At 35.9% G+C, this 16,178-nt stretch overlaps 1 protein-coding gene across 3 annotated transcripts in view; it reads left to right on the forward strand.

Moving 5' to 3' along the window:
• The window catches only part of IFT80 (intraflagellar transport 80), a 139,292-nt gene that overhangs the window by 113,879 nt on the left and 9,235 nt on the right, over positions 1 to 16,178 (forward strand). For all 3 annotated transcript variants that reach the window (XM_043595012.1, XM_043595011.1, XM_043595013.1), the window contains 7 exons: positions 3,977 to 4,041; positions 6,384 to 6,519; positions 6,811 to 6,958; positions 8,049 to 8,220; positions 9,870 to 9,959; positions 10,043 to 10,215; positions 14,838 to 14,961. In XM_043595012.1, the coding sequence (XP_043450947.1) occupies positions 3,977 to 4,041; positions 6,384 to 6,519; positions 6,811 to 6,958; positions 8,049 to 8,220; positions 9,870 to 9,959; positions 10,043 to 10,215; positions 14,838 to 14,961 (908 nt within the window). The remainder of the gene's footprint in view (positions 1 to 3,976; positions 4,042 to 6,383; positions 6,520 to 6,810; positions 6,959 to 8,048; positions 8,221 to 9,869; positions 9,960 to 10,042; positions 10,216 to 14,837; positions 14,962 to 16,178) is intronic.

The raw sequence follows: 16,178 nt of genomic DNA on the forward strand, positions 1-16,178 counted from the left end.
CTGACTTGCCATCTATGTACAAGGATTCCCTCCCACCCCAGGAATCTTCCCCATAGCCATCTGCAGCCTCTAAATCTGTCTTGTTGGCAGACAAAACAGTTCTTGTTGTCATTTTGTGCCTCGGAGGGTACAAAAGGAATATGTCTAGATTTGGCCCATCCCTGCATTGTTTCAGTCCACTCCCTTCATTCATTAACCCAAGTGGCTACCTCAAGTGAGCACACCAGGGCATCTGCTCATTGATTCTAATCATCTTCTGATGCTGGAAGGGGGTTCTTCTGATGGGCACTGACATGGCCCACTTTAATGCACCCTTCGGATTCCCATAGTGATTTCCATGGGGCCATGCCCAGTAAGGGCACCCCCCTTTATAGGCTAATCTTCCATTGCCCTTTTGCCTGACCATAAGGGTAAACAGCATGCAGTGCAGCTCACCAACCCCATTTGTTTTACCGTTTTTAGTCAGAGTGGTGGCCTTCCAAACAGAATGTTGTGTGTTCATGATGAAACTGCCGTCTATCAGCCGAGCAGCTATTTGTTAGTCAGTTGAGAGCTGTTCACAGGGCACCGTTCAAATGATGATCGAATCCTGAAGCTCTTCACATGGTTCCAGAGTCATTCCTGGGGAAAAGAGTCCACCTGCTCAGGAATATGCTGTGTAACTCCGTGCATTCCCCTGCTGGTGTGTTCCTGCACAAACCATTTCCATTTTGTTATAGAACTCTTCTGGGCACTGCCTTCCTCATTAGAGTGTTTGTCTGATATCACCCAAGACATCCTGGATATTTCAGGTTTCAGGATTATTTTATGTTCTTCATTCAGAGGCAGTTTCAATTAATGTCTGATAGCAAGCTAGTAATTGCTCCTCCAAGTGGAAATTGTCTAGTTCAGAGTTCTAGTAGCTGCCACTGGGAGGTGCTCACAGGCTTTTGTCATAAGCTCCTGTCTATACTCCACATGAGACTGCTGTACGGGGAATGTATCTTTATTAGCACTCCAGCTTCTATTCTATACCATTTGATATTAAAGGCCTGTATGTATCCAGGCATTGGTTTCTGTTTTGTATGTCTTGTTAACGTTGTTTAAGTGGTAGATTTTCCATGCCTTTTGTTTTGCAATACTTGATAGGGGAAACTTTCTCCAGTTAGGTGCAATATCTATCCCTATAATATATTCAGGTAAAGGAGACACAACCACTTCACATAAAGCTTCTTCAATATACCATTTTTCATTTAAACATTCAACTTAATCCCATTTAGTTCTTGCATTTCTCTATCCTCTCAATGTAATTGACTTCCGGTAGGGCTTAACAGGTTTTAGTTTTACAACACTAGGTAGCAGAAATATTCCCAAGTCAGACATAATATCCCAGTCCCATTAAACATTCAGGTAAGGGAGACACAGCCTCTTCATATAATTCTTGTTTAAACACTCCAATGTTCATTCAGACTTCACCTTAACCATATTAACCCTTGCTTTCCTATGTTCTCTCAATTTAATTGTATTTCCCATTAGAACTTCACCAGTGGGTTTTGGTACCATAGTGCATTGGACTCTCATATCAAGGAGTCCTAGAAACTCCTCTGTTCTGCCCCTGGCCATTTTGCCCACTCCTGTGCATAAGACCTTGGTCCCCAATAGAGTTTTGAGCCAAGGAACTGGTCCTTTTTTTTTCAACGTTTATTTATTTTTGGGACAGAGAGAGACAGAGCATGAACGGGGGAGGGGCAGAGAGAGAGGGAGACACAGAATCGGAAACAGGCTCCAGGCTCTGAGTCATCAGCCCAGAGCCTGACGCGGGGCTCGAACTCACAGACCGCGAGATCGTGACCTGGCTGAAGTCGGACGCTTAACCGACTGCGCCACCCAGGCGCCCCTGGTCCTTTTGATCAACCCATATATTGATTAAATTGAGTAACCCCAGACAATTGGAGGTGAGGTTTTTCTTTGCTATTTTGCCATAAAGCTTTCCAGATTTCTCCAAACTAGGATGAATAAAGCAGATTTGTTTAAAGGCCTTCAATGTTGGGAGACCAACATGAACATGGACTCCCTTTGGTTCACCCAACCTCTGGTTTTTGACCCCACCGATGTTTGCTGTATTCATCCTATTTTTTAGTTTTTGACCCTGCTGGAATGAGGGCCTTGATGGTCCTATCTCTAATATGCCTTATCTCTAATGTTCCTTTCTGTCATTGTCTAATTATTTTAGCCTTTTTTATAATTTGTTTTAGCATAACTTTCTCCTTAGGAAATGGCTCCGAGGATAGTGGCTGTACCTCAGGCTGACCAGAATCGGGATCTTCTCGAACACATTCCTTCAGTGGGGGCCCTGATACTAGAGGCTGTATTTGAGAGTGGCCAGAATCTATATTTGACCCATCTCTTACTTTCATTTTACCTATTAGATATTATAATAACTATGGGACTGTATATTTTTCTCTTTTCTTATTATTTTGCATTTTCTTATGCATCTAGTGAGCCAACTCCCCCAGGAGATGGATCCATCATCTCAAATTCCATAGGTGACTTTTAACTTCTCACAGCTAATTGCAACTTAGCTGTTGTTTCATACCATGGGTGACCTTATGGCTTCTAATAGTCAGACATTCCTCATCCCCATTCTTTCATTCTTTCTCTTCCCAAGCCACATGTTTGTTTGTTTTTTAATATTTTATTTTTGAAGGAGAGAGAGAGACAGAGCATGAGCGGGGGAGGAGCAGAGAGAGAGGGAGCCACAGAATCTGAAGCAAGCTCCAGGCTCTAAGCTGTCAGCACAGAGCCTGACACGGGGCTCGAACTCATGAACCATGAGATCATGACCTGAGCCAAAGTCAGACACTTAACTGACTGAGCCACCCAGGTGCCCCAAGCCACATGTTTTTATGAGTTAGGGTTGGTGTAGTGAATCCTACCCTTCCAGACACCAACTATTACATTTTTACCTTAACTGAGTGTATTACAATTAGTTTCTCATACTAATAACCTGGAGTTAATCCAGACTCAAAAGCTTAAAGGCAAAATTTTCCTCAAGACTGCCCTCACTTTGGACACTAGCCACAAGTCTCAGGGAGTCCTCAGACCACCCATTTTGCTGACTGACTGGCTACAAATTCAGGGACTCCTATGACCCCTTCAAATTGGATAATTTGCTAAAATGACTCACAGGTATCAGGAAGGTGCTATGCATAGAATTATAGTTTTATTACAAAGGATACACACAGGATGAGGCCTGGGAAGGAACACAGAACTCCTGTGCCCTCTCATGGAGTCAGGGTACATGACCCTCCCAGAATATCAATATTGTCACCGATGAGGAAGCAACACTGAGTTTTTATGGGATTTTATTACATGGGCATGATTAATTAAATTATTAGCCACATTGATTGAACTCAACTTCCAGCCCCCTCCCACACACCAAATTTTGAAGCTGTCTAGGGCCCACCAAGAGTCTCCCCATTAGCATAACTAGGACATTCCTGTCACTCAGGATATTCCAAGGGTTGTTGAAGCTTCCTGCCAGGAACACAGGACAAAAACCGGGCAAATTACTAATTACATCACAGTAGTATACTGACCACAGGGAACGGGACAGTGCATAACACCTTGTCTAGTATTAGAGTAGGCACTTGACACATTTTTCTTTTGTAGAATATGATTGTCTATGATCTTATATTCGTCTGTATCAGAGTTCTGAAAATTAAAAATTACATCTAGATTTGGACTTTCCATGGTCAATCCTGTGGAGAAGTGAAGCCATACCATTAATAACTATTCTAATTAGGGAATGTATGTTTAGGAAGAAGTATTCTAAGAAATATGACCCTGTTAATAAGTAAGAATTTAATGCTGCTGCTCTTCTATTCTGATAGATACTGTATGGTCCAAAGAGTTAAATAATTTCTCATTAGGATTAAAGTTTACCAATAAAAATTCTAATATAATATATTAACTAATGCTTTACTTTTTTTTCAAGTAATCTTCCTTTTTGAGGCATCAACTGGAAAACCATTAGGTGACGGGAAGCTTCTTTCTCATAAGGTAATGGACATTAGCTATTTCTAAAGTTAATTAGCCACTATTTACTTCCTTTTTTAAATTTAATGTTTTCATTTTAAGGAAAATAAAACATAGAAATTAGTCTTATATTTAAATCTGGTATGCATTCTACATAGAGTATTTTGCCTAAAAAATGTCATAAAGACTAAGCACTAGTAAACTCTGTAATAGAAAACTAATTGCAAATTAATTGGATAAAAGAATCTGACTTACATGTCTATTTTTCAGGCTCTTTACTGCTTTTTAATAAAATGTCCCATCTTGATTAAACTTTTAGCACCTATCAGTATATAAAAATGTTTTTATATTTCTAAACATCTTGCAGTTTTCTCATTGACCTGTCCTTAGCCAGCATTTTCTTTAGGTTTTAACACTGTAGTTAAACTGGAAAAAAAGTTCCATAGAAGTACGAAAAGACCCCAAATTGTGAATTGCTTATTGGTTTCTGATTTTTAGCATTAAAATAAACAAAGGACGGTGGCACCTGGGTGGCTCAGCCGGTTAAGTGTCCGACTTCAGCTCAGGTCATGATCTCACAGACTGTGAGTTCAAGCCCCACGTTAGGCTCTGTGCTGACAACTCAGAGCCTGGAGCCTCCTTCAGATTCTGTGTCTGCCTCTCTCTCTGCCCCTACCCTGCTCGCACTCTGTCTCTCTCAAAATAAAATAAAGACATTAAAAAAATTAAAATAAACAAAGGAGGGGCATCTGGGTGGCTCAGTTAGTTAAGCCTCCAACTTTGGCTCAGGTCATGATCTCACAATTTGTGAGTTCAAGCCTTACTTCGGGTTCTGTGCTGACAGCTCAGAGTCTGAAGCCTGCTTTAGATTTTGTGTCTCCCTCTTTCTCTGCCCCTCCCCCACTCATGCTCTGTCTCTCTTCTCTCAAAAATAAATAAACATGAAAAAAATTTTTAAATAAAGTAAATAAAGGAACACATTTTATTTATTCTAGTAAGAGATATATTTGGGTCTAAAGATGTTTTTAACTTTATTGTTCAATGCCACTAGTGAAGCCTGACTATATATTTTTTCTAATTTTTGTAATTATTAGTTTTAAATTTGAATAACAAATAAATTCAAAAGGTTTAGAAATGAAAAATTATAGAAAAGTATACAGTGAAAAAGTCTCCCTCCTACACCCCTTTTTGTCAATCCAATTCCATTTAATAATGGTAATTACCATTATTAAACTCCCTTTTCCTTTCAGAGATTTTTAGTGCATATACAAACAAAATTGATATATGTTTTTAACTCCTTTTTTACAAAAAGGTAACATACAAGTCTGTACATTGCTTTTCTCACACAACACTATTTCTGGTGATCTTTCTATATCAATATATGAAGTGTTTTCCTAATCCTTTTCCCACAACCATACAGCATAACATTTTATGGACGTATCTGAATTTATTCAACATGTGCTCAAATGATGGACATTTAAGGTACTATCATAACACCTTCAAAAAACAAAACAAATCCTAGCAAGTGTAAAAAAAAATATTTTTTAAAGTCTTAGCAAGTCTTAAGACATAGTAAGCAGTAAATAAATCCCTCTTGGATTTAGTTGAAATTAATCCACACTGAACCATTTCCAAGTTATAAAGAAATTCATTTCAGTAGCTAGTATAATAGTGTAATAGATTAACATCATATGCCAGAAATACTTTGTTATGTGGACAAAAATACTAATCTTAAAGTCAGAAATCTGGACTTTAAATTCTAAATATGCTTGTTACCAGCTTTTTCTGAGCAAAATCACTTACTGGCTATGCATGTCAGTCTTTTTGTCCATAAAGTAAGTATGGTGATACCTATAGCACTAGGTTGTTTCCTGTTTCACAGGAAATAAATGTGAGAGAATCTATAAAATTTAAGTGTCTAAAACATGAGATATTTTCATAAATGTATTCTTATAAATCTTTAAAATATAGGCTCTTAGAGTACATTTTGTTATGGAACATAAATGTAATTAGTAGATCTCTCTTGTGATATTCAGACTTGCCTCACTCTTTCACTTGTCTAATAAAGGTGGGACAGGAGGACAAAAGTATTTCTCAGCTTCCAGAGTTTCAAAAATATATACATTATATTATAGTGTTTTAAGGGGCATCTTTCCCCTTTAAATTAAAAAAAAAGTAACTGTGCTTTAGCTTATGAATTAAATCAGTAGTTTAAAATTATTTATCAGGGACAGTTTATCATTCTAAGTAAGGGAGTGATATTTAATTGATCTTTAAATAAACACATTTTTATAATTAAATAATTTAAATGATCTGATATCAAGCACTAAAACTAATCCAATATTTTCATTTTTTCTAAATTTTAGAATGAAATTTTGGAAATTGCTCTGGATCAAAAAGGACTTACCAATGACAGAAAAATTGCCTTCATTGATAAAAATAGAGATCTCTATATCACCTCAGTGAAACGATTTGGGAAGGAAGAACAAATTATCAAACTTGGTAAAATAATTATAATACATTTAAATTTTTGATTGCTTGAATTAATCTCTGAATAATGCATTGAAAGAAAGACTTGCAAATTAAAAACATGATGGTTCTAGGTAAAATATTCAGATATTCCCATAAATTTTTAAGTGAAGTTTTGCAAATGTTTTCACCATTATACAATCAGAAAATAGAGTCATACCTACCAGAAATTAGATGGGGTCCTGTGTGTCAGTTGATTTTTAAAATATTTTAATACTTATTATAGTGGAACTAATCGTACATTAACATTCTTTTTAAAATAAGGAACAATGGTGCATACTTTGGCATGGAGTGATACATGCAATATCCTTTGTGGACTTCAGGATACTCGATTTACAGTGTGGTACTACCCCAATACAGTTTACGTCGACAGAGACATTTTGCCTAAAACATTATATGAAAGGGATGCAAGGTAACTGCACTTACTGTTGGAATTGTTTATAGTGATAAATAACTCTAAAGTGTCATGTTTTTGCCTTTAATGTCAATCCTGAAAGGTACCTTTCACTCTACCAAATTGTTCAGCTAAAGCTAGCTTGATGAGATTTAAGTGTGGGGGACAAGTTGAAAGTGTTGTATAATACTATTATATTTATTTGTTCCTTCTATGGATATAATTTTCCCTACAGAAATATAATTTTCAAGCCTAATGTTTCAAGCCTAATGTAAAAAAACTCAGGTGTTTTTTTTTTTTTCAGTGTGGTTTAGTGATTTTAATATGGACATTTTTAAGATTTTTCAGTGGTACATAACGTGTCAATCTTTATTCTTTTTCAGATTATCATAAATTATTAATTATTGTCATACTTTCAGGAATTTATGTGTCTCTAGAATTGAATTTCTGTTAATATTAAAGATAGAAAAGTATATAAGGTTACTGAAGAGCCTTTTTTTTTAATTTTATATGCTTCAGAAAATACATGTATATTCCTAAATTCTCTAGGAAATAGCAAGATCTCTCACTCTTGACAAAATAAGAATACAAAACTTCTCAACTCCAAAACTTAGCTTAACTTTCAAATCTATTTTGAGTTCATTTAATATTCAATTCACAACTTTAGCAAAACCAGAGAAGCATCATTTTAAAAGTATTTAAACTAATGAAGTTAGTCACTTTAAGTTCACCTCTTTTTATTATCAGAAAATAATCTTAGAATCAGCTTAATTTTCTATTCATTTATACTTTCAAAAACTGAAGCTGTTTTTTAATCATTTGTATAATTTACCTTAAGACTTAGGGAAAAAATTTTATTTCAAATGCTTTTAGGCATAGCTCCCAAATAATAATTTTTGCCACATTAAACTTTTATATTTTGCTCCAACTGGAGCAAGTTAGATTCAAATGTTTATTTAAATATATACATTCTCCCTGAAGTTAACTTTTTTGGGAGTGAATTTTAGAGATTTGGAGACTTTATACCTGTGTCAAGTGTAAACTCCCCTAATTAGTATATGAAAGATTTTGCTCAGAATATAAATTATACTTTGCTCTTTCCCAACAGTGAATTTAGTAAAAATCCCCATATTGTGAGTTTTGTTGGAAATCAGGTAACTATAAGAAGAGCTGATGGCTCACTGATTCACATCAGCATATCACCATATCCTGGTATTCTCCATGAATATGTAAGCAGTTCAAAATGGGAAGATGGTGTAAGACTTTGTCGTTTTGTTAAGGTACTTTATTTCATTTTAGATCCATGTTTGTGTATATATTGTGTATTTACACATATCTTTGTGCAGGATAAGAAATGGTAACAGCTGGGCACCTGGGTGGCTCAGTATGTTAAGCATCCGACTTTAGCTCAGGTCATGATTTCATGGTTCATGAGTTTGAGCCCCACATTGGGATCTGCACTGACAGTAGGGAACCTGCCTGGGATTCTTTCTCTCTCCCTCTCTCTCTGCTCCTCCCCACTCACTCGCAATCTCTCTCTCTCTCTCTCTTTCTCAAAATAAATAAATAACTATTAAAAAAAAAGAAATGGTAACAGCTAAGGACTGGAAAATTGCAAATGAGATCATGTCTTTTTTTTTTTTTTTTAATAAGTGAAGACATGAGCAACACAGGGGGGTAGATATTGCTGTGTGATTTACTCTTAAAGAAGCTATAATTTAAATGAGTAGTTTCTCTATACTGGCACATATAGAAATCTTCTCTGGAACTTTTGTTAAAAAAAGTCAGATTCCCAAGTTTTATCCCAAGAGAGCTTCTAATTTATTAGATCTGGAATGAACCCTGGGCATATTTTTAAAATTCCTCAGATGATTTGTACACCTAAGGTTAAGAACCTCTACTTTAATTTTTTTTTAAAGTTTGTTCATTTTTGAGAGATAGACAAAGCATGAGTGGGGAAGGGGCAGAGAGAGGGAGACACAGAATCTGAAGCAGGCTCCAGGCTCTGAGCTGTCAGCACAGAGCCCGACACGGGGCTTGAACTAACGAACTGCGAGATCATGACCTGAGCTGAAGTCGTATGCTCAACCCAACCGACTGAGCCACCCAGGTGCCCCTAGAACCTCTACTTTAGACCAGCATTTCCCACTTGGTTGAATCCACTTGGTTGAATCCAGTATTTTTAAATACTTTTTAAAAAAAACTTAAAAAAAAAAATTTTTTTTTACATTTTTATTTATTTTTGAGAGACAGAGAGAGACAGAGTACAAGGGGGAGGGTCAGAGAGAGAATGACACACAGAATCCGAAGCAGGTTCCAGGCTCCGAGCTGTCAGCACAGACCCCAAGGCAGGACCTGAACTCACAAACTGCAAAATCATGACCTGAGCTGAAGTTGGATGCTCAACCAACTGAGCCACTCAGGCGCCCCTGACCCCAGAACTTTTTAATTTTACATGGGTTAGCATTGCTTAAAATAATACTTTTAAAATGACCTTTAGATGCTTTCCCTTACAATGAGTCGTTGATAGAAATCTGCTGTAATAGCATTGTCTGAGAACCTCACTATTTCTCTGGCTCCTTGTAAGTTACATTCTTTGACCTCTCAGAAATACTGGAGGGTTTATAACCTTGAATTATCTTAAAAGTGTATCATAAGTTCAAAAATAAATCTTTGATAATTAGAAATGAAATTTTGTAATAATTTGTATTCAAAAGAAGTTCTCTATGTGTTATTAATATATTTCAACAAAGTACCCATGTGAAATTTCCACATGATTAATTTATTAAATTATTAGTTTTTTCAGTGCCATGCTCAACAATTTTTAATTTTTTCATTAAAATGTTAACTTTTATATATTTTAAGTCACTGTTTATTTTAAGGCAGTTCTGCTTCTAGTTGAAATAATTGTTCTCCTATTTCACTTTAGGAGCAAACCATGTGGGCTTGCCTAGCTGCTATGGCAGTTGCTAATAGAGATATGACTACCGCAGAAATAGCCTATGCAGCAATTGGTGAAGTAAATAATGTTTACTTACCTATATGTTTGCAGTTTTTCTTCCCTTTCTGTTACTCTACTTCATATATTTTTACTTTTTTTAGATTGATAAGGTTCAGTACATCAATTCTATAAAAGATCTTCCATCTAAAGAATCAAAAATGGCTCACATACTCATGTTTAGTGGGAACATACAGGAGGCTGAAATGGTACTTCTTCAGGCTGGCCTTGTTTATCAAGCGATCCAGATCAATATTAATCTCTATAACTGGGAAAGGTAATAAAAATGTTCTTCACCAATTCTAAAACCCAATTGATCTTAATGGTTTCTTCTATCTACCACTTGGTAAATTACGTTTTCCACTGTACTTAATAGTTTCCTAACATCACAGAAGAATTTATTCACATTTATATTTGTGAGTAGTTAGCCATTGAAGATTTATGCCTTTGCTAAACTTGTGATTGATTAGAAGTTGAGGTGTGAAGAAGAAAAGAGAATCTAGGATGTCTTCCAATTTTCTGATTTCAATAACTCAGATTGAATGAGTTATTCAATAACTCAGATTGAATTACTACCAATAGATGATGGTAGTAATATTGGCAGGTTTGGAAGGCAATATAGTGAGTTCAGTGTTAGGCATGTTGGATTTGAAATTTTGTGAAGAGATATGTGATAATAGTTGATTAATGAACCCGGAGCTCATGAGCAAGATTTGAACTGGAGATGTAGATTTAGCAGCCATTAGCCAAGTGGAGGGCAATTGAAGAAAAAAGAATGGACACAATTGCTCAGGAAATGTGTGGAGTGAGAAGATATCAACTACGTTTATGGGTTGGGTGAAAGAAAAGAAATCTGTTGAAAGATTTGAATAAAGCAGTCAGACAGGCAGAGAGAAGAGCCATGAGGAATTTGTGTTGCTAAGGAAGAAAGCCCATCAGATTTGAAATGAGGAGTGCTCAGTAGTAGCCTTCTCCTCTACATGAGGCTTTGACACATCGCTTTCTAAGAGTGAGTGGCACACTGCTCTTTGCTGTGGCATATCAGGTATCTCCCCTCACTCTCTCAGGTATTCATCTCTCAGGGAAGAGGCTGCAGTGCTTATACACACCTGAAGTTACTATGTTATAAAATTGGCATGCTGACTTTTTCAGGTTTGACATGTCTTTCATCACTTTTATCTATCTACCCCTACCCTACCGTTTGTTAATAAGCAGATCCCAGTCATCATATCACTTTATTTATAAGTATTTCAGTATGTATCTCAAGGTTTTTAAAAATCTAACCACAATATCACAGTCACACTTTAAAGAATTAACAGTAATTCCTTTCGGTGTTCTTGTTTCTCTGATCATCTCATAAATGTTTTGTTTTGTTTTATGGTTTGTTTGTTTGATTCAAGATCCAAAAAAATTTCCATACATTATGACTCCTAGATATGTTCTTTTCTTTTAATCTATAGGTTTTCCTATTTCTTATGTTTTCTTATAATTTTCCCACTACAGAAACTGGGCCTTTAGAGTTTCCTATAATCTGGATTTTGCTGATTGCATCTCTGTGGTGTCATTTGACACGTTCCTTTGCCGCTTGAATTAACCATAAATTGGTGTTGAATCTAGAAACTTGATTAGATTTAGGTTTAATATTTTTTTTCCCCTTTTGGGAACACCTCGTATCACAGAGGTAGTGTTGAATATATTTTCACAATGACTGGTTGTCTTTCTTTTTGTGATGTTAGCAGCCATTAATAATCATTGCCCAGATCCATTAATTAATTAAAATACTGGAAGGATAGAATTTAAGTATCGGATGACAAATATATTAGACTTCTTTTAAGATCCCTGAATTTCTATATTTGTTTAAATCCTTTAGAAGGGAGCACATTTCATTTTGTTAACATGTTTATTCCATTTGAGAAGCAGTCTTGCTGATTTGTGCTTCTGTTATTCACATTTGAATTTGAAAATTACCTGCAACCTAATAAGTTGCAGCCCTTGAAGAGTTGTAGGTAAGCAGGTCATCTACTTGATGTTCACTTTGGACATTTGGTAGTAATCTGTTCTCAAAAATGGAAGTTAAGAGAGATAGACACTAGAAACTTTATGTATTAATAAAAAACAATTTCTCTGTTTCTACCAGTTATATAAAGTGATTTTGCTTCATTAAAGTTATGTAAAAGATCATATTTTGAAGTTACAAAATCTTTTTATATAACTTCCTTCTATTTAAAATCAGAGAGGATACATGGATTTATTCCAGCCCCATAATCTAATGTCACATTTGTTTGGTTGCCAAATAACCATTTTAAAGCTAAAGACATGCTGTTCCCATAACCCTTATATAATTTGGAGTGAATTTCCTTCTCTGTGTGATAAAGAAACATTTCTTACCCAGTGTATGCTTTTAGAGAACATTTAAAATAGCACATATAATTTGAATGTTTACCTTTAGCTATTGCTCTTCAATCAGATAATTAATACATATTTTATATAATGATAATGACTATAATATAGATAATGCTTAGCATCTAGTATCTAAATGTGGTATTAGACATTATATTTTATCCTTCATACATAATTAAATGTACTAATGTTCCATGACAATGATCTCTTTGGAGACAATTTTCTTTTTGAAAAGTCCCAACCAAAAAATGGTTACGTATTCCCCACTTGGAATACTTCTAGTTGTGTACAATCAAAAATTCCTTCCCCAGTCATGTTCAGTCATAAAAAAGGAATGGGAAATGGCATTTTTCAGGTGCCAGAGGACTGGTTCACCAGAGTCTCCACTCACACATCCACAATGGAGTCAGAGCCTTAAGGATATATGGAGGGTGATATGGGAGAGGATTAGAAGGATTAAAACATCATGGGGCGCCTGGGTGGCTCAGATCATTGAGCATCTGACTTCAGCTCAGGTCATGATTTTATGGCTGGTGAGTTCGAGCCCCGTGTCGGGCTCTGTGCTGACACCTCGGAGCCTGGAGCCTGCTTCAGATTCTGTGTCTCCCTCTCTCTCTGCGCCTCCCCTACTCGCACTCTGTCTCTCTCTCTCTCTCTCTCTCGAAAATAAATAAAAACATTTTGAAAATTAAAAAAAGAAGGATTAAAGCATCTTTACTTCTATTTCTCCTCTTTTGAGACTCTATAAATTGGTTTTTGCCTTCTTGCATTTCACTTGTTTCTCTAAATTGCAGTACTTCTACATTCTTCTCTGTGTCCCTCTTTTTCTCTGAAAGACTTAAAGTCACAGAGGAATGAGGGAACTTTGTGAGGAGATTGTAATGGGTAGCAAATACTGATCCATGGATTTAGCAATATGTACATATACTTTTATAAGAAATCATTGTGCTGAATTTTGGCATTATCATTTGTATTACACCTGACTTAAATTCATAACTTTTTATATTGTCTTAATATTTCTCTCGGTTTTCTATCAACTGTCAATTAATATACACAGCATATCTAAGATACTTAAAACAATTTTTTTTAGTGTTTATTTTTGAAGGAGAGGGCGACAGAGCATGAGCAGGGGAGGAGCAGAGAGAAAGGGAGACACTGAATTCAAAGTGGGCTCCAGGCTCTGAGCTGTCAGCACAGAGCCCTGACCTGAGCAGAAATCGGGCGTTTAACCAACTGAGCCACCCAGGCACCCCTAAAATACTTTTTAAAGTGACTATTTAGGTCAAACCAAAGCATGCTAAAAATGAAACATTTTCCTACTGAAGGGTCACATGTTGCAAAAATCTAGTCAGTAGTCAGTATTGTCTAAACAACGGATTTACAGTAGTTGGCTCTGATACATAAATCATGACTGGCTTATTCAGAAATCATATATCATATGAGAAAACAAGGGAACTTGAAAAAGGATATACTTTAGGTATTAGGATGGCCATTTCCTATACTTTAAAACAAGATTATAGTGAACAGTGTAGGAGAGCTATACTATACTGGATTTTTCCTGACTCAACTCGTACGAGTTATGCACAGGATCATGGGCTGAGATACTGTCCAAAACCTACATACACAAATAGGCCAAGAACTGAAGATTAATCTTTTCATTTCCCTCGAAATTATCAATACATAGATTTTATGTCTTTGGTATTGTACCACTGATTTTAGCAATTAATTTAGTTCTTGCCTGCTATTTAAATAAAATATTACCTTGAAAATAACTTAAGTTACATTGAAAGATATTAATTGGATTATAAAATTTAAATGGGTATTAACTTATTCTAAGAATCAAATGGCAAAAGATTTTGTCAGATTTTTATTATCCACAAATTTTAGTTTTATAATATTTTAAATTTGCTGTGTTATAACATAAAGGATATCAGTATTTATTTGAATATTGACCAGAATACATTCTAGACTGTAGATAAATAAATTCTGGAGCAGAATAAATTATAGACTTAAAAAAATTGTCAAGATAGTGGAACCACTTACACTGGGGGGGGGGGAGTTCATTCACTTGAATTTTATTATGATTTCAATTAATTTTTCAACGAACATTTACCATACATAGACTATGGTATACTCACCAAAGAGAAATGAAACCTAGATCTCCCTTCAGTTAATGTACAGGTTATGGAAGAAACAGACTCGTAAATAATTATAATATCTGTAAGCAGTGCTGTCATAATAGTATGCATAAAATGTCATGGAGCACAGATAAGATAATGGTCTTTTATTTCTACAAGGAGGGCTGGTCAGGGAGAAGAGATGATGTTTGATCTGGACCTTGAAACATAAGTTGGAATTTGCAAGATGGATGAGGTAGGGAATGGTGTTTCATATTGAAGGATGAGTGGAAAGGGAACATCATAGACCATTTGTCTCACTCTGTTACCCCAAAACTCTAATCCAAGCAATGCTGATTATCTGTTTTGTTTCTCATTATAGGGCACTTGAATTGGCTGTAAAATATAAAACACACGTTGATACAGTTCTTGCTTACCGGCAAAAGTTTTTGGAGACATTTGGTAAACAGGAAACTAATAAACGGTATTTGCAGTATGCAGAAGGTGTAAGTATTATACAGTATTTTACGATAATGTATATGCTTTGTAAGTATATATAATATTCATCTTAATAAGACAAAATTGGAATAATTCATACCATAATCTCAAAATCACTTTTTGCCTTATGATATTATAGTCTTATTTTGACTATATAATTATATTACTGATTTTTTTCTGGAATCTTAAAGCCATGTTTTGATGAACTCAAATCTGTTTTCGTATTTAATTTGTATTAAGGTTGGGTGCTAACTGATATTTTTAGATAAGCAATATAAATGGCTGGGATAAAGGTTTCTAACTCCTAAATTTTGTCTTCCACCAGCTGCCCCTTCTGCTCCAGGGGAAATATATAAGCACAGAGGGCATTGATCAGAAAATGGATACTTTGTCACTTTGCAAAATTCTAGGGAGCTAGTTTGCACCTAGAGTGGAGCCTAGCCCAGGTAGACTTCACTGTCTAGAACCAAAGAAGGCTAAACCATTGCCTCTCAAATCCCTACCAGAATCTCAGGTTTCATCACTATAATTAGAAGAAAGTCATTCCAGTATGTATCAGCCCATGTGCATTTTGCCCAAGTGCCTAGAGCAGGACTATTGTAGCTACCTGCTTAGATCCATCTCGGCTCAGGCTACAGAAAGAGAGTTCACCTCTAGCCATGCAGACCCAAGAGACTTACAATCCCAAGACAGGGGCAACCTTCCTCCCACCTCTGTGAACCAGTTGATTTTCTCAGCCTTTTATTCATTTTATTAAAAAAATGTTTATGAGTGCTCACCCTGGGCCAGGTATTATGCTGGATGCTGAGTCAGATATGGCTTCTGTTTTTGTGGAGCTTGTAGACTATGTGGGAGTGCTGCTCCTTGGAGATGGAATAAAACGGAATGTTCTGACCTGTCCTAAAGGGCAGAGTAAATTAGAGGAACCTTAGGAAGAGGAAAGAAGGTACCTACAATTTCTACTAAAGCCAACATTATACATTTATCATATGACTTGATAAACTCAGTCTTTCTCCTCTTATGTAGGGAAAAACAGTTCTTCCCTGCTATGAGTCTTTCACCTGTAAGTCTTCTTTACTATTCACACAGAACACTTCACTTCTGGTCACCTAACATGTGGAGGTTTCCCCTCATGCCAACAAGCAGTCTCCAACACCAGCTGTGTGTCCTACAATTTAACTCAGCTCTGATACTGCCTAACTGGAGATAGTATCAGATTCCACAG

Source organism: Prionailurus bengalensis, chromosome C2, assembly GCF_016509475.1.
Source record: "Prionailurus bengalensis isolate Pbe53 chromosome C2, Fcat_Pben_1.1_paternal_pri, whole genome shotgun sequence".
NCBI classification, from domain to species: domain Eukaryota; kingdom Metazoa; phylum Chordata; class Mammalia; order Carnivora; family Felidae; genus Prionailurus; species Prionailurus bengalensis.